The sequence below is a fragment of the Pseudochaenichthys georgianus genome, chromosome 15, assembly GCF_902827115.2.
Source record: "Pseudochaenichthys georgianus chromosome 15, fPseGeo1.2, whole genome shotgun sequence".
NCBI classification, from domain to species: domain Eukaryota; kingdom Metazoa; phylum Chordata; class Actinopteri; order Perciformes; family Channichthyidae; genus Pseudochaenichthys; species Pseudochaenichthys georgianus.
In genome coordinates, this window is record NC_047517.1 from 5,981,728 (window position 1) to 6,008,739 (window position 27,012).

The 27,012-nt window shown below is 43.8% G+C and overlaps 2 protein-coding genes across 4 annotated transcripts in view; both read left to right on the forward strand.

Moving 5' to 3' along the window:
• The first annotated feature begins 259 nt into the window (after positions 1-259).
• LOC117459454 (leucine-rich repeat-containing protein 27-like) lies at positions 260-20,892 on the forward strand. 3 transcript variants are annotated; one of them, XM_034100231.2, is made up of 11 exons: positions 260-401; positions 1,528-1,816; positions 2,002-2,132; positions 2,379-2,437; positions 12,290-12,442; positions 16,385-16,586; positions 18,068-18,208; positions 18,510-18,609; positions 19,183-19,280; positions 20,423-20,543; positions 20,641-20,892. In XM_034100231.2, the coding sequence occupies exons 2-11, from the start codon at positions 1,610-1,612 to the stop codon at positions 20,752-20,754; spliced, it is 1,326 nt and encodes a 441-aa protein (XP_033956122.1). In that variant the 5' UTR covers positions 260-401; positions 1,528-1,609; the 3' UTR covers positions 20,755-20,892. The 3 variants fall into 3 exon arrangements, with proteins under 3 accessions (XP_033956122.1, XP_033956123.1, XP_033956124.1); XM_034100232.2 differs by having other exon boundaries at positions 18,513-18,609; XM_034100233.2 differs by lacking the exon at positions 18,068-18,208.
• Positions 20,893-21,082: 190 nt separating this feature from the next.
• pwwp2b (PWWP domain containing 2B) overlaps positions 21,083-27,012 on the forward strand; it is a 14,747-nt gene continuing 8,817 nt past the window's right edge. The window contains exons 1-2 of the mRNA XM_034101003.1: positions 21,083-21,929; positions 24,097-25,821. Of these exons, the coding sequence (XP_033956894.1) occupies positions 21,790-21,929; positions 24,097-25,821 (1,865 nt within the window). The 5' untranslated portion in view covers positions 21,083-21,789. The remainder of the gene's footprint in view (positions 21,930-24,096; positions 25,822-27,012) is intronic.

Sequence of the window (27,012 nt, forward strand, 5' to 3'; positions counted from 1 at the left end):
GGATCACTGAGGGAGAAAAAGGGATTTAATACGTTCTCTGTATATGAACACCAGATCTATCTGTCTATGAACACCAGATATATCTGCTCTGTTACACTAACACATATTTAAATACATATATTGATGTTCAATGTGGGAACATTAAGGAATCATTGATGCGTTTTCAAGACAATCTCTGGTTGGTGCATTATGGATGCAGTTCGCCTTGTTTGCACGTGGACGGTTGCCGTAGTTTATGTTGACCTCGTTGCCGTGGTTACGACGTCGAACTCGTGAGACGGTATCTAAAAGTTAGCATGACAAAAACTATGGCATATTATTCTTAGTTTTTATAAAGTGTTTATTTTAAGAAGACAACAGGTTTTGCCCACATGATAAGAAGATGTTTACCCACATTTCGGGTAAGCTAATACGGTTGTTGAATGTACAATAGTTGAATTGTTTACTAATGTTAGCTAATGTTAGTTAGCATCAGTGAATGAAAAGCTACACTTACCTGTAGGCAGTTGTGGAAGAAGTACTATGCATTCTAATTATAACTCAATTAAAACGACAAACGTATTGGCATTCAAATGAAAGTATCTACTCTTTATGCAGAATGGTCCTTTAAAGGATCATTTTATATACTTTATGTATGCATTAATGTGTTCATCTCTTTAATGTCGCAGCTGTTAATGAAGGAGATCATTTGCAATACTTTACGGGTGGCTTAATTAATCATATACATCGTCATTTATTAGCTTCATGACACATCATTTGCATTAATAATCTTAACCTACAAAGTCATTTAAAATGTCAGATTAATAGAGTGGAGATAGTTAAAAAGCAGCCCACAATATGTAGCTTGAAGTGTAGTGAAAATACTAAAGGAAAGTACACACAGTGGTGAAAGAAGTACTAATAGTAGTAGTATGTAAAAGTGGCAATACTACACGTTAAAAGTATGGTTACAAGTACAAGTCCTGCATTCAACCTTTACTTAAGTAAAAGTACAAAAGTACCAGCATCAAAATATACTTAAAGTATCCTCCTTATGCATAATGGTACATTTTAGAATTGTATAAATATTGAGTTACTGGGTTAGGGATATTCCTGTGTTTTTATTACTGCTGGTAAAGGTGGAGCTATCATATATGTCGTTTATTAAATAATTGATTTATGTTTTGCATTAGCTAATAATCTTAATCCAAAAGTAATTAGCAACTAAATGCTGTCAAATACATGTAGTGGAGTAAGAGTACAATTGTGGCTTCTAAAATGTAGTGGAGTTGAAGATTAAAGTATACATTAATTGAGAATACTTCAAAATTGTACTTAAGTACAGTACTTGAGTAAATATACTTTGTTGCTATCCACCACTGAGTACACATACAGACAGTATGTCTTACTTATACTACTTGATTAAATGGATTTAGGAACATGTGTTATACAGTATAAGGTTACATATCACCACTTGTTGTAGGCAAGTTCAAATCTCAGTTTAAGAATTCAGCAATGTGATTCGGACATAAACATTCTCATTTTCAGACACAGGGAGGAAAAAACCAATGCACAAAGACACCTGAACACGCCGGAGCAACTGATCATCTCATCAACACCTGTCTCCACGATGTCTTCCCCAGAGGAAGAGGCTCCTGACCTGCAGCTACGTTTTGTGTTTGGGAACAGTGTTGTCAAACGGCAGAATCCCCACATTCTGCCTGAGGATGAAGAGGCACAGGAACCCCCAGAACATTATTCAACTGAGACATTATGTCTGAGCAGAACGCAGCGGACGCATGTCGCAGAAAGTATTTTGAAAAATAGCACACTAAAGGTCAGTTGTGACTTCACTGTGCATTCGTCAGCCCACCTACCTTAGGTACATATGCTGTGGTGGTTATCAAGCAAAACAAATCAGTGATGCATCCAGGAAAAAATGAGGCCAACCATTTTATATATCAGTATGATTTGTTATTTGGAATATCAATCATCTCTAACTGCCCATTATCTCATCTTTAGTATTTATATCTTGAAGGCAACCAGATATCCAGTATCCCAGATTCAATGTTCATCCGCTTGCCCAACCTTCTGTGGCTGGACCTCAGAAATAACCACATTGCATCGTTCCCTGCTGAAATTGGCTTGCACAGGTATGAAACTGCTCTTTGAAATAAAATAAACGGATTTATTCCCAATCCCTCATCCTCTCTCATGTCAAATTTCAGAACCTTTTGAGATATGATTTCTATTTGAGAATTCTGTTTCATGCCATATGCTCTGGAAATCGAATGAATGATTCCAACGTGATTATTTCTGTACAATTTCCTTATGTGTTCAGTTTAAGACTCAAACGTATCCCTGTCGACCATGTAACAATCTGTGATTGTGCCCACCAGGTCTCTGAAGACATTACTTCTGGAGGGAAACCCCATCTCGGAGCTTCCAGCTGAGATGGGTGAGATGACTTTAGTCAGCTTTACCAGCAATGTGTGCAGCCTTTGACATAACAGGGGGTTACGTATTGTAACCCTAGTATATAAGCACAGGCAGAGCCCTCTACTGGACTCTATGGGTACTACTCTCTATCATGCTGTGCGTGCTTTCACCTACTGAGTTTACGTAAACGTAGCCGGCCAATCGAGGCGAGCCTACCTGAATGCGCGCGCAGGCCCACAGTATATAAAGGCGGCTACACCCGCCGCGCACTATCCTATACACTCTTCAGCGAGCGGACTAGGAAAGACAGGGCCCCCAGGTAGAGGGCTCCGCCTGTGCTTATATGTCTAGGGCAGGGGTCTCCAACCTTTCTTCATCTGAGAGCTACTTTGAAAAAATGAAAGTGGCCAAGAGCTACTTGCATCACATCGCTTACATTTATTCACACAGCCCTCATCAGTTGAATTAAGCTATACTTTTGTACACGTGTGAAATTACAATACCTAAAGCTTATCAAACATCTTAACTTCACATTAAGGTCCAAGAAAACGAAAATGTCTCACATATTATTATGGCCCACATAGTGAGTACATCACAGAGAATTCACATACATGTCCTTAATCACCACCTGACAAGCATCTTATGGCACTTATGGTCAAATAAGTGCATTCACTCTTTTTTACAGTCAGTGGGATGAATGGCGCTGCATGGAGTCCACAATAGGTGTATGCTGAAGTGTACCCACTTAGGTTCACTCTAATAGTCATTTAAATGTTCAGTCAGTCTTGTTCTGTATTTAGATTTCATGACATTCATGTCAGAAAAAGCTGCTTCACAAAGGTCTGTAGAACAGAGCCAAATAAAGCAGACGTGTTCAGTGCTGCTTGGTGAATGTTCTTATAGTTTTCTGGGTCTACAAGGCTCCAGAAATGTTGAGAGTTTTGCTGAGACTTCAGCTGAACATGATTTTGGAGATGTATAACCTCCATCTCCATCTCCACAGACACTGAACAGTTCAGCCTTCTTCTTCTTCTTCTTCTTCTTCTTCTTCTTCTTCTTCTTCTTCTTCTTCTTCTTCTTCTTCTTGACATTAAATTATAAACCATAATACATCAATTGTATAGGTCTAACCTATCTGTGTGTGAAATTGCTCCATCCTCAAAACAAAAAATAATACTTCTGCAGTCTTGCTGCAGCTTCTAGCAACGGTCATCTGTTAAAAAAGGGAGTATTTACAACAGCATAATAAAAACAAAAATAGTGCATGTGGGTGCACACTTATTCTCTGTCTTACTGTTACATGAATACAATGAATGTATGAGATTAAGTTAGCTTCATCATATCGCAATCAGTGATGAAGTGAATAATAAAGTTTCTATCAGGTCACTATCAGCATGTCACTCATTATTTTCATGGAGGGGGCGGGGTTTGGAGGAACGGAGAGGAGACAGTGATCGCGGAAGCTTTCCTCCTGCCTTCACAAACTTTACACACGTATTTATCAACTGAAAATAGCAAGAGGACATTCATACTCTGCAATCCAAGACTTGATTAAATCCATCAAAAACCTGACATGACGATAACGAATGTTTTACAAAAAACACAAATCCCTCCCTGTGTGTCTCTCAGCCGCAGCGACAGGGGCTTGATTCAGAGCGGGTCATTCTGCTGTTGGTTCTGGACTGGTGTTGCTGTACTGGTGTTGCTGGACTGGTGTTGCTGGAGAAAGCAGACTGCTTCGTGTGTGGTGTCGCTGTGCCGCTGTCACGTCTGTTCCTTGATCTCTGCGTCACCGACCAATTTGATATTCGTGTAATTCTAAAATCAAAAAACTTTATTGTCCAGACGCGGCCGAAAAATAAAGAAGCAACCTTACAACGCTATAATCGATAATCGAGCGGCGAGCTACTGAAAAGCTGCCCGCGAGCTACCGGTAGCGTGTTGGAGACCCCTGGTCTAGGGTTACAATACGTAACCCCCTGTTATATTTCACACAGGCTCCGCCCTCTACTGGACTCTATGGGTACAGTGGGCGGAGCCCCGATGTATACACGCCCTGTCATCCAACAACATCGACCAACCACACCGTCCCTGACCGGCTTTTGGCTAACATCCATTGCATCCCCACTTCCTCCCATCCGGTTGTAACCGTAGAGAAGTTGGGGCCGCAATTTGGATAAGGCACACTCACACACGCTTACCTCGTGTAGAGTGTGCATGGAAAAGATCTGTGCGGAGACTACGTCTGGAGCCTACCGCGCACCATGTTCCCCAGGTCCCTCAGGAGCATGGGAAAACATAAGTGCACCACGTCCCCCACACTCACACATACTCCGTGTAGAGTGGGTATTGACAGTAGTGAGGAAGGCTCTCCCAGCCTGCCTCCAGCCCTGTATGGTGCTGATTGCGCACCATGTCTCCAGAGTCCCTCAGGAGCATGGGAAAACACAAGTGCTTTATGTCCAGGGGGGGTCAGACACCTGCTGACCCACAGCCACTCCCCCTCTCACCAGTCATGCGTTGCCTCGGCAAGCACAGACGACGAGAAGGAGCCAGACATGTCCAGGAGATAACATTTTATGAAGGAGCCTGGCGTAGACCAAGATGCCGACGTGCATATATCCTCTACACTCACGCTGCTGAATAAGGCTGTTTGACACAGCCCGTGTAGAAGGCGCACGGACCCCAGTGGGGAGGGCTCTCCCCGCCCGTCCATAGGCATGTGTAATGCACCCGCATAGCCATCCTGTTAGGCGCTTCTTGGAGAGAGCTTTTCTAGCCACACCATCCCCAAAGCACACAAACAGCTGTTCAGTGCGTCTAATGGCAGCCGTGCGCTCTATATAACATGCTAGCGCACGCACTGGGCAGAGGAGGTGCAACTTAGCCTCCCTGGCCTCAATATGGGGTGGAAGATTAAAGCCACCTAACTGAATAGCCCTTGACCTGAACGAACTCCTTAGGCTCTTAGGAGTAAAGGAGGGGTTCGGTCTGAGTGTCGCCCCGCTACGGTCACCCCGGATCAAAAGGCAGCTTGGGTGCACCGACAGAGCGGTCAGCTCGGACACTCGTTTGGCCGAAGTCAAGGCAAGTAGCAATGCTGTCTTCCATGACAGTGCTTTCAGGGAGGAGAGCTCCAGGGGCTCAAATGGTTCTGTGACCAGAGCCTCGAGCACCAACGGCAGGTCCCACTGGGGCGGAGGCGTGCACTATTGGGCGCTGCCTCCTGACCCCCTGCAAAAACCGCAACATAAGCGGCTGACTGAAGGCTGACCTGCCTCCAAATCCCTCATGGCAGGACGAGATGGCTGCTGCATACACCTTAATTGTGGAATGAGCCAGCCCCCTGTCCACCAGTATCTGTAAGTAGGTAAGAATAGAGCCCAGCGTGCATGACAGAGGCTCTAGACTCCTTCCTTCACACCATCGCCAGAATTCCGCCCACTTTGGCCTGTAACAGGCTGTGGTGGATTTTGCTCCTGCTGCTTGGATAGTCTGAATAACTGTCCCTCTCAGGAGCCAAGCCTGGAGAGGTTGGCCCAGAGTGGGTAACGCCCCTATTGCCCCTGCTTCCTGAGACAGCGCTCCCCAGACCTGAGGAATAGCCCAGGGCTGGCCCACCATCATCTGTGTTACCCCACGTACCACGGCGCCAGGCGGCGATCTGGGGCCACTAGGATGACTGACAGCTGCTCCTGCCTCACCCTATCCAGAAGGGGGGGGATAAGGTGCAGCGGTGGAAAGGCGTAAAGCAGCTTCCTTGGCCATGGCTCTAGTGCAAATGCGTCCACCCCCAAGGGCGGATTGTCCCGCCGGGCCAGGGAGAACCACAGGGCACAGTGGCTGTTGCGCCGATTGGCGAACAGGTCCACCTCTGCTCTCCCGAACTGAGTCCACTTCACCACCTCCGGGTGAAGCCTCCACTGGTCTGGCAGGGGTCCGCCTCTTGACATGAGGTCGGCCTCCCCGTTCTCCCGTCCCGGGATGTGCAGGGCCCTTAGAGACAACACAATCTGTGAAACCCACAACCACAGGTTCTCTGCCGCGGTCAACAAGGCTATTGAGCGGACTCCGCCCTGCCTGTTGATGTAGGCCACTGTGGTTCGGTTGTCGCTCCTCCCTAGCACATGTTTGCCCTGTATTAAGGGTTTGCAGTGCTGTAGGACCAGCATCACTGCTTGCAGCTCCAGGAGGTTGCTGTGCCGAGCCTCTGTCAGAGGCCAGCAACCACCTACAGCTCTCTCTAGGCACGCCCCCCCCCATCCTGTCCCTGAAGCATCTGTAAAGACTGTGATATAGGAGTTCACTTGCCCCAGTGGAGCTCCCCTCCGCAGATTCTCTGGGGACCCCCAGAATCGGAGGTTGCTCTCTACTGAGGGGGGGATGATCACCAGACGTCGTTTGTGTCTTGAGATCTAAACGAAGGCCGGTAAGCCACCTCTGTATGCGACGTGCATGCAGAAGTCCGAGTGGCACTACGGAGTGAGCAGCCGTCATGAGACCCAAAGTCTGCATGATGATCAATGCTGTCATCGTCGCCCCCTGACACAGCCTGCAGACTGCCCGCAGCAGGGATGCCTGTCTGCTTTCTGTCAGGGTGGCACGCAGTCTGCCTGCATCGAGCATCACCCCCAGATATTCTACCTGCTGGTGAGGTATGGGGGAGCTCTTCTTCCAATTGACCGCAACTCTTTTTCAACCCAACTTGGTTAGGTGTAGGATCAATTGGGCTGTGAAACATTGTCCATTCCCTGGACCTGGCCATGACTATGAGGTCGCCCAGATAAAAGAACACCCTCACATGGGCGCGGGAAGGGGGGTGCTGAGGGCGCTGCAGCACCCCCTAGCGGCAGGCAGGGGGTGCGGAGCTCCCCTGTCTGAATTATTATTTGACGGTTATTGCTGCTCCCGCTGTGCATAATCTGTGTAATATGTAGCCAATAAATTCCACATTGTTGGTAAAATAATATTTTGGCCTGCCCCGAATGTTGTTTCTGTAGCCCCGGACAATTCTACCTCTATAATATAATACATTAAACGTGCTTTACGTGAACCTCATCAAGACACTAGAGAGGACGACAGAACTGTAATTTCCCGTGTTCAGTGAATGCAACAGAGGCAAGACACCAGACCAATCACAGAGTTGCATGGAAATAAAAGTGTGTGTGTGTGTGTGTGTGTGTGTGTGTGTGTGTGTGTGTGTGTGTGTGTGTGTGTGTGTGTGTGTGTGTGTGTGTGTGTGTGTGTGTGTGTGTGTGTGTGTGTGTGTGTGTGTGTGTGTGTGTGTGTGTGTGTGTGTGTGTGTGTGTGTGTGTGTGTGTGTGTGTGTGTGTGTGTGTGTGTGTGTGTGTGTGTGTGTGGAAATAGCGCGGAAATAGCGCATTTAGTGTGTGTGAGAGAGGGAGAGAGAGAGAGGGACCGGTGCCAGCAGCAGGGACCGTGTTGTTAGCATCTGGTTAGCTAGCTGCACTAACGGACATACGGAGCTGTTTGTTCCACAACAAGCTGGAGGAGAGCTCTCCTCTAGACTGAGAGGCTCAGGTGAGCTAAAGGACTCTCTGAGTGTTTAGATAGTTAACTTTAGTCTAAGTTATCTCAGTGGGTCTCAAACGGTTTGGTCACAAATTATTCAAAAGATTATTTCCGCGGCACACCTTCATATGATCATTATCGTTATAAAACAAATAAGAGAATAAAGGAAAAACAGTTATGAAATACTATATGGCAGTAAAACAAGAATACAGTTTGAAAGGGGAGTGATTTGTAAAATATCCATAAAGAAAAAGAACATCTGCTTACAGTTGTGTTTCATCTGGATGTTGAGAGATGTATCCATAGATCTCTTAATGTTGCTCTTAAAGTGCACCAGATTGATTGATGTTTGTCTTCTCATCAGGGCTCTATAAATACAGAACTACGGCAGATATGTAATATGTAATGCAGCCGAACCGTGTATTACAATGCCGTTATGTGATGACTTTCAAAGAGAAACGCAAGCACACTCGGAATAAGGTATTATTATTATTTCGGTCTGTTTCCGGTATTTGTTAATGACGGTGTGCTCTGAGATGTGAGACTGGAATTGCACAGGGGGGAAATAACGTAGGCTATCTTTAGATGCGGATTTTGTTAAACTAATATGTTTAGGCTGTGGACCAACACTATACATTGACGGGGAAGGGGGTAGCAATAAAGATAACACCATTAAACAGTTACACAACATAACAGAAATAATATCGATAGCAGCGTCCCTAGCAACCACCTTGGTAACAATGAAAACGTCGCGATTTCCTGAAGTAATCTTCGTAATAACTAGCAAACTAAAGATCATGTACATCCACTGCACACATAATCTGAAATAACAACTCATATTTCTCGCATCAAATGACATCAAAACGCATTTTAATGGCCAAACTAACTTTAAAATAGGCATTTTACACCTAGAATAAAACGAAGTTCGGCCATGTTTTCTTTTTCTGCAGGGAGACATTTGAAGATCACGTGACATAGACGCCAGCCATAAACGGGGTTTGTCAAACAGAGCACATGGTGTAGGCCAAACGATAGCTGGGGATTCTGGGTAGTGTAGTGTCTTCTGCCATCCTTTACTCAGAAAACATATTTGTTTCTCCGAATCGAAGGGGAAAAATACAAAAGCATTGTACACAATTTAAACCAATCAATGTTGTGTAATTAACAAGGATAATCTGGTGTTTTTTAGTCGATGAGTAGTGCAGATATCACTGTAAAATCAATCGACAGTAAGAGGAGTACTTACTTCCGGGTGTAAAATTCTCCGTTATCCAATGGGAATGGATGCTCACATTGCCTTTAAGGGCAGCCGGCATAAACGAATGCTGTGCTTCCATGAGCGTCAAATCCCGACGCAGATGGGAATACATTGCAATCAGTTGAAAGCTATTTGCGTCCCTTTATGACGCTGAAGGAGCCTAGGAGCGTCACAATTGGACGCCACGGACACTGACCAAACGTCGCTATTGGACGCTTAGGGAGTGTCTTGGTTAATACACCACTGATTTTCCATTCCCCATAACATTGTGTTAGGGGATGTGCAATCAGCTGCGGAGCCGCAGCTATGAGGCTGTGGTACTCTCTGGTGGCCCACTCCGCCGTCAAACCCTCCATAAAAGGAAGTTTGTCCCATGGGGGGCTGACACAGAAAGGGCCGATTTTACACTGAGGTCCCTGGACACACCACGGCATGCACCGTGAGAGCGCGCGCTCCGCCATAATGCTGTTTTCTCTCAGAGAGACCCCCCCCCTCTTGGGGGGGGGGTCGTCATAATGCCGTCTCTTTGAAACGGACATTATGGGGAATTGTGGAGAGAGATGACTCTTACTCTGGGATAAATGCACTCGTTTTTACTCGCCACATGCCACCAGCTGTGAAGCCAAAGCTAAGAAGCTGTAGTATTCTCTGGTGGCCTACTCCGCTGCCAAACCTTTCCATAAGAAGGGAGTTTTGGCATGGGGACTGACACAGACAAGGGCCGATTTTCTACCGAGGTCCTTGAACGCACCGCGGCGCTCCCGTGGGGCCGCGGCTCTGTCCTAATGCCGTCTCTTTGAAACGGACATTATGGTGAAAAGTGGAAATGTGGAGAGAGATGACTCTTACTCTGGGATAAATGCAATCGTTTTCACTGAATGCGTTTCTCACACACACATCACTCTCTCTTGAACCCGCACAGTGTTTTGACAGCACTTCGGTTTATTCCACTCACGTGCACGCGCCCACCTGCTGCAGGCCCGGTTCTACGGGGGTGCATTGCACCCTCATTTGAGTCGTTATGCACCCTCATTTGAGAAATGAAAAGTAAAAAAATGAAAAGTGAAAAACATTACATTTTGCCTACTATTACTAATAGTAGTAATAAGAAGAAGAAGAAGAAGAAGAATATAGTTGAAATAAAATAAATTGTAATTGTGGTTGAATAGCATTGTCTGCTGCATTTATTTGATCAATTTAAACGGTAAGTAACGTTATTATGTCAGGTGCGCGTGACCTGTGCCGCTGCACATTCATCATCTGCAAGGTGCTTACACAGTAGTCAATGATGGATCAGAAAATGGTTAAAACAACCAGCCCTTATCGCCAGCATACACTGCATCTACTGCAGGTAATAACAGTTCAGATCATGGGGACATTACGTTACTGTCGTGGACACTAACGTCCTCCTGCCCGACTTGCCGGCTTTGCCCGCCTTGCCCACAGTGCCAGAGGACCTCTGCAAAACAGAGCCTGCCCAGGTATATTTAAAAAAGTACCCAACTCGCCTGTACAGTGGGGTGAGGCGCTCATTTTGCAGCTCATGGTTTCAAAACAGAGATTGGCTGGAATATTCATGTAAAAAAGATGCCATCTTCTGCTATGCATGTCGACATTTCGGTTCAAGTAAGTCAGATGCCTTCACCACAACTGGCTACAACAACTGGCGCCATGCTCTTATAGGCGACGTGATAAGGGACTGGGAAGCCATAATCAAGCAAAGAGCACATAGATCCATAGATCTCTTAATGTTGCTCTCAAAGTGCACCAGATTGATGGTTTTAACTTCAATATTTAAAAAATCTTCCCGGGGGAGCATGCCCCCGGACCCCCCCAGAGGAGGTGAGGACCCCCATAGAGGGTGTTAGGTACACTCCCCACTTATAAAAATAGCACTTTACCACTGCACCCTCTCTAATCTCAGATGCACCCTTAGTCATTTTGTTCTGGAACCGGGCCTTGACCTGCTGGCTCCTATACTGGAGTTTACAGAGGGGGCGGGGAGTGTGGGACAGTGTTATTTCCTCTGGGGATGAGCCAGAAGCAGCCACGCTGCGACTACTCCTCACCCACGTAACCAAGGAGATCGATTCAAAGAGCCCTTCCGTAAACACGGGGGCTCCCGGCCCGGGAGATCAACAACACGGTACTTTTGGAAAGTGCCATGCGGCGTGATCCCTTACCGGGATATCACACGGCAGACAACGGCGGCGGCCACGATCAAGCATAAGCATAAAAATAATTTGTGTGTTAATATGTGATTTGTAAATGTAAAACACCATCCACAAATGCATTTAAAATATTTGCAAACTCACAAATAAATGTGCAAGTGTAAAACGGATCTGCAAATAGGCTAAATAGTTTCACAAATAAAAAAAAAGATCTGTGAATATCTCTTTAACATTTACAACTTTCGATCAGGCATTTGTGAATCCAATTTGTATTTGTCGACCAAAAATCGAATTGAGAATTGAGATTGTCTGCCAGAAGTTGTCATAAATTAACTTTAATTTCAATCCACTCTTTTCTTTTAAGGTAAATGATTTTAGTCAACAGACTTCTGGGTCTTAAGTTGTCAGAGAAATAATGATTTAATGTGTTTACTGTTTTGAATTTGGTAAAAAACCTCCTGATTGATGAACAATAAAGGATTGCTGACGAGAGCAATCGTGTTTAATTCAACAACTCCTATGATCTACTTCAGAATGCCACCAAAAGTATTTTGTTAGGGCACGTACACATGCACAAAAGTAACATTTTCCTCCCCTTTTCTTCCATTTTATGCGAGTGAAAGGGCAAAAAATGGTTTGCTTAGATGGCAAAGCAATTTGCATCTTGGCCTCACCTCGGCTGACAATAGTTGTTTCTTGCTCGCCTTGTGCATGTGTTATCGTCACATTGGTTTATTTAGAGGAAGAGCAGAAAGTTATGTCTTTTTAACGCTGAGAATATACAGTGTGTTAATTCCTCCACTGTTGCGCCCATTGTAAATAATCGGTATATGTTTGCCTTTGTTTCAACTAATGCAAGAACCTGTAAGCATACTTCTAATGTATACTTTATTTGTCCATTTCTTTCCAGGAAATGTAATTACCCTTAAAGGCCTTAACCTGAGGAACTGCCCCATCACTTTCCCTCCACAAGACATAATAGACCAGGGGCTTCAGAGCATCCTGCAGCACCTCCGCAGAGCAATGGCTCAGCGGCCAGTCCGCACGAAGAAGAACCCCCCAGGTAAAAAGAGTGTCGTATTTGTGTAGGCTGACCTAGAAGTTAGGGCGACTTTAACAAAAGGTCAATTGGATTTCTCCATTGGATCTTGTGATATGAAGAAAAGAAGATCAAAACAAAAAAACAAACGTCTTGTCCAGCAGGATAATCCCCCCATATTAAAACCACATTAATGATAGTTTGTGTAAATGCAATTGCAAGAACTAAAATACTGAAAATAATTTTAAGAGAAAAAGGATTTGCCCTCATTTCCAAATGTTAATACATAAAATGCATATCACTCAACTCTCTGTACATGGAATAAGAAACTACAGCCAGTATGTTAGACTTAGCTTAGCATAGCACTGAGGGGGCTGGAAACACAAGGCACACACACAAAAAGCCTCCTGTAGAGAAATGAGATATAGCCATAGACTGTATATATAAAGGATATAGCATGTAAATAAGTGAGCTTCAGAGCTGCTGATAGGTGGACTTTTTTACCTTTGGACATTGATAGGCTAGATTTGTCTAAAATAAGCTTAGTTAAAGTTAAAGCCTTTTATTGTCACTATACACAAGTATAACGAGATGCAGAGTGCAACTCTGTCCCGGTGTGCAAAAAATATACAAACAAATACATAACACCAAAAAACACAGCAATAGGACATACAATCATACGGGGGAATAAATAGTTAAAAATATTGACATAAAAAAATAGTATATAAAGTGCATTAAAAGTGTGTGTATGTGTGAGAATGGTTACAGTTATTATTATGTGTGGTGGTTGAGCAGCCTGACGGCCCAGGGGTAGAAACTGTTTTTGAGTCTGTTTGTCCGTGACTTGAAGCTCCTGTATCTCCTCCCAGAAGGCAGGAGAGAGAACAGTCTGTGACCTGGGTGAGAGCTGTCCTTTATGATTTTATTAGCTCTGCTGCGGCAGCGGGAGGTGGAGATGTGTTCCAGAGAGGGCAGGATTCAAGATTCAAAGATGTATTGTCATGACATAAACACAACTACGGTGTAGCTATGCAATGAATACAGAACTTAGGTCACAGGTTCCTCAACAGTGGACAAGACATACATTTAAATGTAAAATTGAAAAAATGGTACATGCTCAGGTGTTTAACAGTCTTCTGGCCTGTGGGATGAAGCTGTCCCTGAGTCTGGTGGTGTTTGTCCGGATGCTGCGGTAACGCCTGCCAGACGGCAGCAGACTGAACAGTTTGTGGCTGGGGTGATGGGGGTCTTTTATAATCCGGACGGCTTTCTTCCTGAGCCGCTGGGAGTAGAGGTCCTCCATGGATGGCAGCTCCGTCCTGGTGATGTTCTGTGCAGCTTTCACCACCCTCTGTAAAGCCTTACGATTAAGGGCGGTGCAGCTGCCGTACCAGGCCGTGATGCAGCCGGTCAGGATGCTCTCTTAAGGCCCTGTCACACTGTCCCGAAATTGACACCCGATGGACACACGATAAAGGAAATGTTCAAATTCGGCTGTGATCGTAGCAACATCGGGCCATTCGTGAGGGCATCTAAGCCATCGTATGACCGCCGGTGGAGTTTCTCAGGCTCCGGCAGTAACTTCATGAGCGGCAACTTCGTAAGGCACTCGTGAGGGCATCTTGTCAAATCGTGTCATCTTCGTGTTATCATCGGTGCATTCACACTCACTCTGATCGGGGCGAATGCCCGATGGCACCGATGATAACAAGATGCCCTCACGATGGCCTTACGAAGGGCAAAATTGACACACGAATTCAACACGAAAATGAACCTTCGCAAGGTCCTTCGGCAATTTTTTGGCATGCCAAAGATTTTGCCTCCGCTCACGAAGTTGCTGCCGGAGCCTGAGAAACTCCACCGGCGGTCATACGAAGGCTTAAGATGCCCTCACGAACGGCCCGATGTTGCTACGATCACAGCCGAATTTGAACATTTCCATATTCGTGTGTCCATCGGGTGTCAATTTCGGGACAGTGTGACAGGGCCTTTACAGGCTGTCTATAGCTTCATACCTAATACACAGATATCGTAGTGATTTGTTTTTTTCCTCTTATCTCTTAAAGGAACTATAGCGTGGTAGCAAGACTTTAAGTCAACATTGCTAAGCTAAAGGCGGACTTATTTTTGCCGTGATGTGGTGTAGTAGTTTCATTTAGCCACGTGTTAGTAACCACTTTCTCAAGGCATAAAAAGCTTGAGACATTCGCTCGCTTTAGATATTTAATGATGTATTTTATTTCATGGCTGAAGCTTGTCTTTACCACAGGCCTCATTTCAGGCACAAACGAGCTGGAAGTGCTGACATGCTGAGTCCATTGCGAACACATTCCTTCACCCTCTATAAAAGGCACCTTAACTCTGAGCAGTGCAGCAGCAAGGTGTTCAGCGTGCACATGCATTCCAGCCATCTGTGCTCTTTTTGTGAAAGACGGTACGGCTGGCCACAAAAATAGCTCCTTGCCCTGGTACCACTTCACCGTGGTGTGACTTCTGTTCCCTTGGAGACAGTGCTTGCCATCCGACCGACTCCCCCCCCACTCTTGCTCTGTTCCAGCTCTGTAATATATCTTTAGCCAGATGCAAGTTATTGATAACCTGTGGGCTGTAAACAGGAGCTCTCTGTCACCAAGCAGTGTCTGGAGGTAATCACTGTGAAGCCCAAGACAGCCCCCCACAGGAAGGGCTCCTGCTGCACAATGAAGGACGCCAAACCCTCCGTCAAAGCCTTTATCTCCCTGCATACAAGGTTATTAACACAGATAGGGCTGCGGGTCTCCTTGCATTTCATTGGCTCAGAGTATAAAGTAGCAGATTTGAAAATGCAGTATTTACATACTGCTTTGCAGGGTTGGGAGGGGTACTATTCAAATGTATTGCGTTAGGTACCTGTGATGGGGGTTAGGGAGTTACTTTTGTATTACCTCAATATTAGATGTAAAGCAAATCAACACAAGAGCAAACGAATATCTATAAAATGTTTATATGTAAGTGTATTATGTAAGACGACGAAACAATGTGTCATTACAAATGCTGTTTTAGTTAAAAACTTTAATGAAAAGTAAACACAGGTTTACTGCATTTAAAAACATAATTTGAAAATGAAAGTAGCCCAAAAGAAAACCAATAAGAAAATTCAGGCAGTACGTCTACCTATAATATATCTTTATTTTAAAATCTATTGTAACATTGCAATCCTGCTAGTAATCCGCATTTGTAAAGAACGTGCCAGTCATTCATTCATTCACTTGGATAGAAAGGACATTCTCCCCCTTATTTTTACAATTAAGTACGAGTGCCACATTTTCTGTTCTGCAATTACAAGGGAACTTTTACCTCCTGTTGTTGGTTATGTGAAATTGTTGTTGAAATGCTGACATGTTATGCTGTAGTTGGAAAATAAGTCAGTAGTTCTTATCAGATATGATTGTGAGTGCCACTAACTAACTCATTAACTAAACTAACTTAACTAACTAATAAACTAAACTAACTAACTAATGAACTAACTAACTAACTAACTAACTAATGAACTCAACTAACTAACTAATTAACTAAACTAACTAAGGAACTTAACTAACTAACTAATGAACTAACTAAATAATGAACTAAACTAACTAACTAATGAACTTAACTAACTAATGAACTAACTAACTAATGAACTAAACTAACTAACTAACTAATGAACTAACTAACTAATGAACTTAACTAACTAATGAACTAACTAACTAATGAACTAACTAACTAATGAACTAATGAACTAACTAATGAACTCAACTAACTAATGAACTGACTAACTAATGAACTAAACTAACTAACGAATTAACTAAACTAACTAATTAATGAACTAACTAATGAACTAAACTAACTAACTAATGAACTAAACTAACTAACGAACTAACTAACGAACTAAACTAACTAATGACTGCCCCCCTGTTATACTGGCTGCCATGGTTGTTTCTTTGGTAGAGTTACCAGTGGTGGAGAAGCTCCAGCTGTCGGAGCTGATGGGGTCCAGCACCGAGGAGCAGGATGAGTCTGTGGATGAGGACGAGATGAAGAGGTTCAGGGAGTTAAAACAAAAGATGATCCTGCTGGACAAAGCTGAGCTGGGCTCAACCGCTCAGGGCGATGGAAACCAGAAGCCACCACTTCTTCCAATCGTCAAAAGGTGAGTTAAGGTATTTGGCTGAAACATATTTTTATGGGAAATGCTCTTCCTTTGTTATAGTTTGAAACCTTGGGATACATGTTCATTCAGTCCGGCCTGCTAACAATTACTTAATTATCACAAATTATAATACAAATTAATGGAAAGGTGTACAAATAAACTGGAACTTCACCCAGTTGGCTGCCGTTTGTGTCCCATGTGAAACCAAAATGTAACATTCACTTGTTTTACTTTGGCATTTAAGTTCAGATATGTAATGCTGCATTCACATGACACTTGGCTCTCTTTGTTCACCGAGAAGTTGGGCACAGAGCCTTGCCATGGAAAAAGTCAGTTTTGTTTCTTTGATTACCCCACCTGCTAGCTTGCAGCGCTACATACCGCTGTCCTCTGATTGGTTGCGCTTCGAATGGTCATCGGGGAACATCGTTTAAGTTAATGCAACACATTTGAGGGGTTTTATGCATCTTAACACACTTAACTTAAGTCACATCCTTTACATAATTACTGTAAACATGAAGCTTAAGTTACATACATACAACATTGGACCCAAAGCATGATATTCTACTAAACCTAACCAAGTACATTTGTTTCAATTCACGACAGTAACAACGTGTTCAAAACTGTACTCTTTGAGATAATACATGTAATCCAGGATGCACTTCTATTGAATGTTTTTTTTGAAAGGTTAGTCAAGAAACGTATCACCCTCATACCTCAGTACATAGAATAAGAAGCTACAGCAGAGGAGATGGTAGGGTTAGCTTAGCATAGCATTGAGGCTGGAAACATAAGGCACTCGCACATAAAGCTCACTGTAACAGAACAACATGAGATACAGTATATAAATAAGTCAGGGTCAGGGCTGCTGGTAGGTGGATTTTGTTACTTTTGGACATTGATAGGCTAGGTCTTTCCAGGCGTTATGCTAAGCTTAGCTTACTCAATGTCTATGGCTTCAAACTTAATATACAGATACCATAGGGATTTGTTTTGTTCCTCTTATATCCATGCCTGAAAGTGAATACACTTATTTCCAAAAATGTCAAACTATTCATTCCAAAAAAGGGATGTATGTACTCTAGGCCAGATTCACAGAAATATGAGGGAACAAAACAATGATTTATTGAACCGCTCCTGCTATTATTGTGTTGCAATACACCTCGTATATCTGAATAGGAGAAAAGGGTTTATGCACAACAGATATGTTCTGCCTGAACAACGAAGTCTGAAAGTGTCATTTACTATCTAATACCCAGACAGAGGAGGTGAATATGTTTTGTTTCTGCAGATAGATTTAGTGCTGAGTCTTGGAGTCATAGGTGGCATGGTGCCTTGGAAAAAGGATAGCAAAACACTTTTTAATGACATTCTCCGCAGAGTAGACCAAGTGATAACAATCTCCCCGGCTGTCTCCGCTGGGACTCAGAGCTCTGGAGAGCAATACAAATAAAAGCATTTTGTTTCAATTGATTTGTCAGAAAAAAGGCCGCCACCAAGGCCGCATCAATTCCCGAGCTTCCACTGTTTGACTCTCAGCATCGGAAGAGACCAGAAGAAAGGAGACCGGCTGCAATGAAAGAGCTGAACGAGAAACAGGCTATTGTCGAGCAGAGGAGAAAGTAATATTATTCCTTGAGTTCAATAATAGGATATACCCATTTAGCATTCTATTGCACTACATTTTAGAGGATTTAAAATTGTATTTCATTGATTCATTAATCCAAATATTCATGCTAGGTAATACCAAAGATAATTCATAATAAAGCAGGGTTATATTGCATCTAATTGACATTTCCCAAGTGAAGAACCGTGGGGAATCCATATGTAAACAATGTAGACCCCTTTGGAACCACTTAAAAACAATACACAAAGAAACATTTCCCTTGACATACAATGATACTTTATTTGGTTCTTCCATAGAAGCCATGACGCTCTTAACAAGTGGCGCACCGAAGCAAAGACCACACAGAAGAAGAAAATGTCTGAGCAGAAGAAGCGTGCCGAACAAAGAAACCAAGAGGTATGTGTGAAATAAATCACATACATGTCCACCTGCCAACCACCAGGGGGCGACAGAGCACCACCTCTGCCAGATTGGATGGAGAACAATGCATTTGGTAAAACATTATGATGCCAGTAGGCTAAGTGAGTTGTCAGGTAGCTGCATTGTCAGTATCAGTGGTCCTTTATGAATGTATTGAGGATGGTGCTCATGGAGGCAGCAATAGATGGCAGTGCTTGCGAGGGAGTGTTGCTGCATCAGTGATCGCACAGCAGCAACATATAGCTGTCAAAGCTGATGTATACATGCCGGTAGCCACCAAATGTAGACCATGCCGATGGACAGGTTTGAGTGATTTGACTGTCAGATGCATTTTCACGCATACAGCTGAAGTGTAGCGTTTACTGTTTGCATTCAACTAGCGACATCAGTGTAAATATTCACTGGATAGTCTAGGAAAAAGACAATGCATTGGGGTAATTTGATGCAATGAGGCTGTTTGTAGGATGTGTCGCAACAGCTGTATCTTTATTTATGTACACAAGCTTTACAGTGATGTACATGATAATAAACGTCCCCTCTCTGTTACAGGAAGCAGTAACACATTCAAAGCCCAGTGTGGAGGATGGCAGGGATTCTAGTCATAGTAAGACACCAGGAATGTCCATCACACAGTTTGAGGAGACAAGGTAAATGAAACATCTGAATCACATTTCCCACTGGAAATGAATCCTCCCTAACACCCGCTAACATCTGGCTTTTGTCTTTAGTTGGAAAGGTTACAATGGGCTTTCATTTTCAGGACAAATACCTCTGCAGCAGTGAAGGGTATTTGTCAGCTCCAGCTCCTTCACTCAATAAGTAACGGATATAAAAAAAAAGTGGCCACCCTAACATTTTCACTGTTTATTAACCTTGCTTCTGGTGCCAGGACTCTACATCATCACATTTACCAAACCAGATATAAACAAAAATAAATGTTGTCTACTGACAATAGGAAATAAATACGTCACCTATTTTCAAGTGGGTTTTCCCGTATAAAAAAAGCCTTGCTTCTTTTGGTGGAAAAAGGGTAACCAGCATACCAAAATACTGTCTACTCCAGACAAAACATCTGGTGTACAACAATATGAAACCAGGGCCTGTATAACAATTATAATCAGACTTGCATATGTTTAATTATTCCTATTTTGTCATATCATTACTACTGGTAGCGTTGAATTTGAACATACAAAAGACTGGGAACATCTTCCTGATTATAACTTGAAATCTTGTTTGGTATTAAGCAACTCAAAATGTAAAAATCCCTCCCTAACACTTCAATCCTACCATGTATCTCCTTTACCTCCTTTGTGGTTGCAGATGTAATAAGGGAAATGAGGCATAACACGTTTGTGTCATCAATATACCTGATTAGAACACTGCTGTGCATATTGTATCTGTGAGTTCTTCACACAACTTAAACAGGGATACAGGATCTAAAAGTATACACCGAATGGCATTTTGTATTGTGTTCAATGGTGAGCCATGCAGATGGAAGGCTAGAGACATCTAGTGGACAAAGAAAGAGTTTACTCCCACCACACCATCAGCAGTTTCTTTTGTTCTTCTTTTGAAACAGTATTCCTAAAAAACAGATCAACCAGAATAGATAATACACATTTTCTGTTTCCATTGATGGAATAGATCTTAACTAAGGAGACAACAAGTCACTCAACGGCTTGCATTTTTAATCAGATGTCTACCTAAGGGCTATAATAACACTGGCAATGTTTAGGCAATTAAATATTCAGTATTTTGAAATGGATGTTTGACCTGTTTGACCCTGTAGATCAGCCCGTGAGCTGCAGCAGCAGATCTGTGCCCGTGTTGAGAAGATGCAGGAGAGACGCAGGAATCCCAGGGGCACGGTTTCCGAGCAGATGGCAGTTGCAGAGAAGGATGTGGAGGAGGTCAGGCCTATACTTCATTATTCACACAACTCATCTATATTTGAATGATTGGATATTGATCTGAATGTGTTGTGTTCTTCCCCACTATGAATGACAGATGAGGAAGCTACAGGCTCAGCTTCTCCAGAGGATCAAAAATGGGGGAATAGATCTTCAGAAACATTTGACTATCGTTACTGGGGACAACTTGCAGAGTGTTATTGACAAGTAACAGGGATTTTAATACCTGTATGGGTTTTGTGGTATTACTTTTATACTCAAAATGTATTGTAAAGACTAAGACCTTTGTTGATGATCATTGCAATGCTCAGAACATACAAATAAAGATCACAGCATTGTTACTGGCCAAGTGAGTGTTTTCAACTTTTCTTTTGCAAAACATCCTCTCCATCATACAAACTAGTTATGTTTGCAATTTATGTTGACCTTATTATCATTCAATACAAACATGTAAAAGGTTTTATGGCAATTTTACATATTTACTGTGTACAATCAAGTTATCCATTGTTTGTTATATGCAACATTCAGCAGATATAATAGTATAAGCATAACACAAACTGAGACCTAAAACACAATGTAGGCTACATTTAAAAAAAAGCCTTGGAATATAAAGGGTATCAACAGAAAAATGGTAACATCAACAACCATCACTTATTTTCACATTAGGAACAACACAACTTTGTAGGTTAAAATAGTCGAAATAGCAATAGGGTTCATTTCAAGTAGTGTCCAAAATAAAATGATGTTAGAGACTATTTGAGACGATAACAGAGAAGGTATAACTAACTGTGGTTTAATTTGGATGCTGTATATATTGTGAATATTTAGAGGTCACATTTGTCAAATTTCGCTTACAAAATATTAGAAAATGCATCCACATTTTATCGTGTTTATCATTATACTTTTTGTATACAATGGGTGCTAAACGCCATAGCCTCTCGTTATGAAAAACAATGGCATATCCGAGTTAAAGTCCGTACTGGATGAATAGCCTAAAACAAGTCAAAGTGAGACAGAGAGGGGAGGCCTTGTCTTGAGAGATTTCTGCTCCTCCAGCACAGGGAGCGTGATGTCAGCGGTGGCAGTGCTGTTGTAATTGACTTGGTGGGGGTGATGGCGTCATTTTATGCCCTGGTGTAGCCTCCTGCTCCTATAGCGAAGGGGAGACGGATCTTTAGCCGACGCGACCGTGGCTCCCTTGGCGGCGATCGAGCACCGCAGAGCCGGACACGAAACGCCGGGAAACATGGAGGCTGTGGCCGAGGAGCTGCGGGCCGGCTCTCGGGTACCTGTCACTATCGATCAAATAGTTAACGATACACTGGTGGTGACGCTGACCTACCGAGAAAGGAACTATACGGGGATATTACTTGATTGCAACAAAAAGTGAGTGTCATTTCGAGTGTTCTCTTTGTACATGTATCTTTAATTTGCTAAACTCAGGTAACGGCTAACCTACCTTTGATGCTAACGGATAGCTAGTTAGCTCATAGCTAACTGGGCCTCCATACAAAAGACTCATAGGTTATTGTAGCTGACAGGGTAGCTATCTGCTAGCTGCTCGGCTAATGGCGAACTGATTTCATTTTAGCTCATTAATACATGGTCAGATACGTTATGTTATTACGGTGACATATTGTTTGTTAAGATAGCAGTGCAACTATCCTCAGACATTGTTAATACATTCTCTTAAACATTGGCTAATATCAGTGGGTTTATCTATAGCTTATTGTTAGCCTTCATCAAATACAGAGCAGCTAAAAACGTATCCAGTAATAGGGCAGGCCTTCGCTGAACAATATTATGTAGATTAGTGTTGTTTATATGTTTATACGTTACCTGCAGGGCACTGCATTGTGTACACATTTTCTGGAGTGATTTAAATCATCTGAAATATAGTTGCAAGTTTGAGAAATCAAAACCAGTCACTTTTGATCTGCAGAAACACATGTCCATAAAGAGACATGTGGGATATAAAGGAATGTTATCTGTAATACTGTTCCTTTACACCTAGTTCTGAAAATATCCAGGGACCATTTTAAGGGTCTGTGCTACACAAGAAAAGGCCCACTCCTGCCAGTTAGACATAACACACAATACTGTCTGAATGAGAAACCTTAATAAGTACAATCTGACATGTGTCATGTCTTATCTACTTCTCTTGGCGTGTGTCACATGGTATAAGCCTTGTGTGGCTCCTGGTACTGTGCACCTTAAAAGCCACTGGCTTTAGACTATTTATAGATGAGCATATTCAGAATCTGAACAGCTTTGCCCCTTAGTATGCTTAGATGGTTTTTCATGTGAGAGCTCAAGCTGTACTGAAAATAACCCACCCAAAAGGGAAAAGGGAGGCCTTGGAATAACTTAAAATAGGCCCATATTTTAGGCCTTGTCACTGACAACATTTGACTTCTTATTCCTTTTCAGCTCATGGAAATACATTTCCTGTCATTGTCTTCCACAGGTTTCTATATATCATCGTCTCTAGGCCTATCATTCAGGCAGATCTTTGTATCTAGTTACACTGTACACAACGTGAAATGGCCACATCGCAGAGAATCATGGCTGGCTGCTCATATGCTGCGTCCTTGTGCTGTGCCTAACTAGCACTGCCTGTTCGCTGTCACAGGCAGCACTGTTTGTGCCGTGTCAATCACGGTGAAGGCTAATATTCAGCTGCTTTAGGTGCGCATATAAAAAGGTGAGAGGAACAAGCTGCACCAAGGGACTATTATTTCGGAGATGCCTACCAGCTACTCCTCCTGGGGACGGAAACAGGCTTCCCAAATGTGCACTAATTAATAATCTCACCACACACAAGCCCCAAATAGACACGGATGTAAAAACAAACCGAAATCTCCTGGCTCCTTCCCTACATCTCTGAATCCCGAGTGATTCATGGGATTGTTTTTGTTCAGTCAGATGTTGGGGAGGGGGGTTCCTGGGCATCCTGTAGTCTCTTTGTCTGCTGTCTCCTGACTAAAGCAGCACAGCCATGTTACTGTTGCCTGCCAGCCACCTCTCAAAGGCTCCTTGGCATAGGCCTACTTTGGATAGGTTTGCTGGTCATGAAAGAAAACACATAAAATCCTTCAAAGAGTCAATGATACTATTGCGCCATATTTGAGGCCTAGGGCAGCAGGACAGATAACTGCCTGGCTGCTTGCGGACCCCAACCCCCACACGTAAAGAATGTTCAGCATACAGGTGACAGGAAGAGGGAAGCCCGTGTAAAGTCAATGTAAAGAGTGTTTTTTTATTATGGTAGGTGCCTTTTTTTTTTAAAGGGAACGCGTTGATCAGCATTGGATGCTTTTCTATTTTTTGCTAATTGAAACAGCAAGGTATTTGATTTCCCCCATCCTATTGGCCTCGAATGATCCAACATGGTCAAATAGAAGCACGACATAACGGGATCATTCTTGTGGAGAAAATTGTTTAACTAAAATGTAGGAATGTTTTTGTTGCATGCAATTCACTGCAGCACTTTAATGAAGCTCAATGAAACACACAGTTATTCATTGATTCTTGTTCTTTTTCTTCATTTCAGGACTGGGCTATTCTGTCTACCAGATTTCAAAGCAGATACCAGGCACTTCCCGATATCTACACCGGCGTGTGAAGTCCCAGAAGTTCTGAGTGAGGAGCCGGTTTCCAGATCTCCCAGCCAGGCTTCACACAGACCAAAGGATGAAAACAGTCTCCCAGAAAGCAGCTTACCTTCTGCACGTCTTCCCTGCCCTGTACCCACACCAGTGCTCGCTGGACAGACTCCTTACCCTCCTTATTTTGAAGGAGCCCCCTTCCCTCAGCCCTTATGGGTGCGCCACAGCTACAGCCAATGGGTACCTCAGCCCCCTCCACGACCAATCAAGAGAAAGAAAAGGCGAACGAGAGAGCCTGGCCGCATGACCATGAGTACTATCCGTCTACGGCCACGGCAGGTACTGTGTGAAAAGTGCAAGAACACACTGAACAGTGACGAGGACAGCAAAGATGGCATGAGCAACACTAAGACTTCTCGAAAAGAGAATGCACTACAGAGCGATGATGACGGTGAAGACAAGGACACCCCTTCTAAGCTGTTGAGAAAAGAGGATGTTGTTGCCACCAAGGACACTAAGAGACGTGAAAATGGCCCCAGCCTTGACAGCAAGCGTCTCAGGAAGGACAAAAGGGGGGAGCCTGAAGGGGAGAAGTTCCCCGGAGGTGACGTTATCCCCCACAGTCCTGTCATAAAGATCTCCTACAGCACTCCACAGGGCAAGGGGGAGGTCATGAAGATCCCCGCGAGAGTCCACGGGTCAGTCAAGCCTTTCTGCCCAAAACAACTGGCGCTGAATGGCCTGGGAGAAAACGGCAAGATGCCTTCTGATCCCACAAAGGAGCAACGGCACATTTTAGATGCCACAAGGTCTGGCCTGACCGTGTCCATTCCCAAACTCAAACTTACCAGGCCCTATACAACTGTGGGTCAGGACTTGCCTTCTCCAAAGATCCACTTGAGACCCCCTCAGAGGGATGGTGAGGACGGTGTGGTGGAGTATGAGGCAGAACTTGTAGGAGGCACCAGGAGACGAAGCCCCAGGGTGCCCGGGCCATGCCTCCCCCACTCTGACGACTCGGGGGAAGGTAAAAACTCTCTGGAGTTGTGGTCTGGGAGTTCGGGAGAGGAGGTGGAGCGCGGCCACAGCGACCTTACCCTTCTTATTAATTTCCGTAAGCGTAAAGCGGATTCTTCTAGCCTGTCAGTGTGCAGCAGCGACAGCCTAGACGAGTCCAAGTCCTTCAGCTCCGACGGCACCTCACCAGAACTCTGCGACCTGGCCCCGGGGGAAGACCTGTCCGTCACCTCGTCTTCCGTCCCATTACGGGAGGACTGCAAGACAGTGCCACCGCTTACTGTGCGGCTTCACACCCGCAGCATGACAAAGTGCGTAACCGAAGAGGGTCACGCCGTTGCTGTGGGCGACATCGTGTGGGGGAAGATTCACGGCTTCCCCTGGTGGCCCGCACGCGTCCTCAGCATCAGCGGCACCCGCAAACAGGAGACGGCCAGCTGCGAGGCCCAGTGGCCCCAGGCCAAGGTAGCGTGGTTCGGTTCACCCACCACCTCCCAACTCTCCGTTGCCAAACTGTCGCCCTTCAGGGAACTCTTCAGGTCCCGCTTCAACCGCAAGAAGAAAGGGATGTACCGAAGAGCAATCCAGGAGGCAGCCAAGGCGGTGGGCCACATGAGCCCCGAGATCACATCGCTGCTGTCCCACAGTGACACGTAGGTTAGTCCACACTTCACCTGTGGTTGTATCGCATCTTCTTTAGATGAATGTGATATCCAAGATATAGCTGGGTTATGAATATCAATGGTGTACAGTACATATACTCAAGACAGTATTAAGAAACCATTATGTGGTTAACTAAGAGTTCCCAGAGAAAACTATCTTAACATTAAGTAGTCGCTATTTCAGTCGTTCGCACGGTTTTCACTGAACACAACAAAAACCAAAAAAAAGCTCATGTAATTTAGTCTCTTGAAAAACATTCCATATAAAGTGAACAGCAAAGGATAAAAGACGTGGCAGTTTATTACACAGGCCTTTGCCGTGATCTATACCTTATTTGATGGTTACTGGCAGCTAAGTTTATAAAGAAGTTCATCTCCTTTTTAATCATTAAACATACAGTTTGTATAAGATTCAACTGACTTTACAAAAACATAACTAAATAGTTGTGAAAGCTAAGCTGTACTTTAAACCTAATAAAGGACAACATGCCAGTTCTTTTTAGGTTTTGCAGTTGGGGTTGAGATGTGACAACATGTTAACCCAGCTGAAACCAGTGTCAACATGCTTATTGTATCTCTTTTGCATTCAATGTAAGCATTTGGCAATTTAACTGGGAAAGGAACTTGATAGATTCAGTTCAGGCTAAAAGACAGTAGCTCTCATTCCAAAAGATAACTGCTAAATAAGACAAGTTTACAAAGTAGAAACGGCAGCAGATGATAATGAAGTTGTGCAGCTTCTATTATGAATGAGAGTTCCACTAGGACTGAAAATGATGGGATGCTCTGCTCTCAGATGTCTTGAATAAAATCACACTACAAAAAGGTTTCCTCATAAATGTTCAGGGCTGACCCTGATGGTGGGGTACACGGCAGTTTGCAGAGAGCTCTCTCACCAGACTACAGACTGTTTCATTCTGGCCTGTTATCAAGTTACTCACTTATTTAACATGTATAGGCGACAGCTCATGTAACTAGCAGCTCCCAGCGTTAACATTCTGACCGGTGAAGGTGACGATCAGGTGGACTTGCTGCTACCTAACTGTTTATACGCTGCTATTTGCTAATAACATTAGGCAGAGACAGGAAAGAAGAGTTAATGTTAGTGAATCTGTATTTTGCCAGCTCCAGTGCCAGGGTTACATATCCCAGCTGCGGCGTTATGGGTGGGCCTACTGGGCC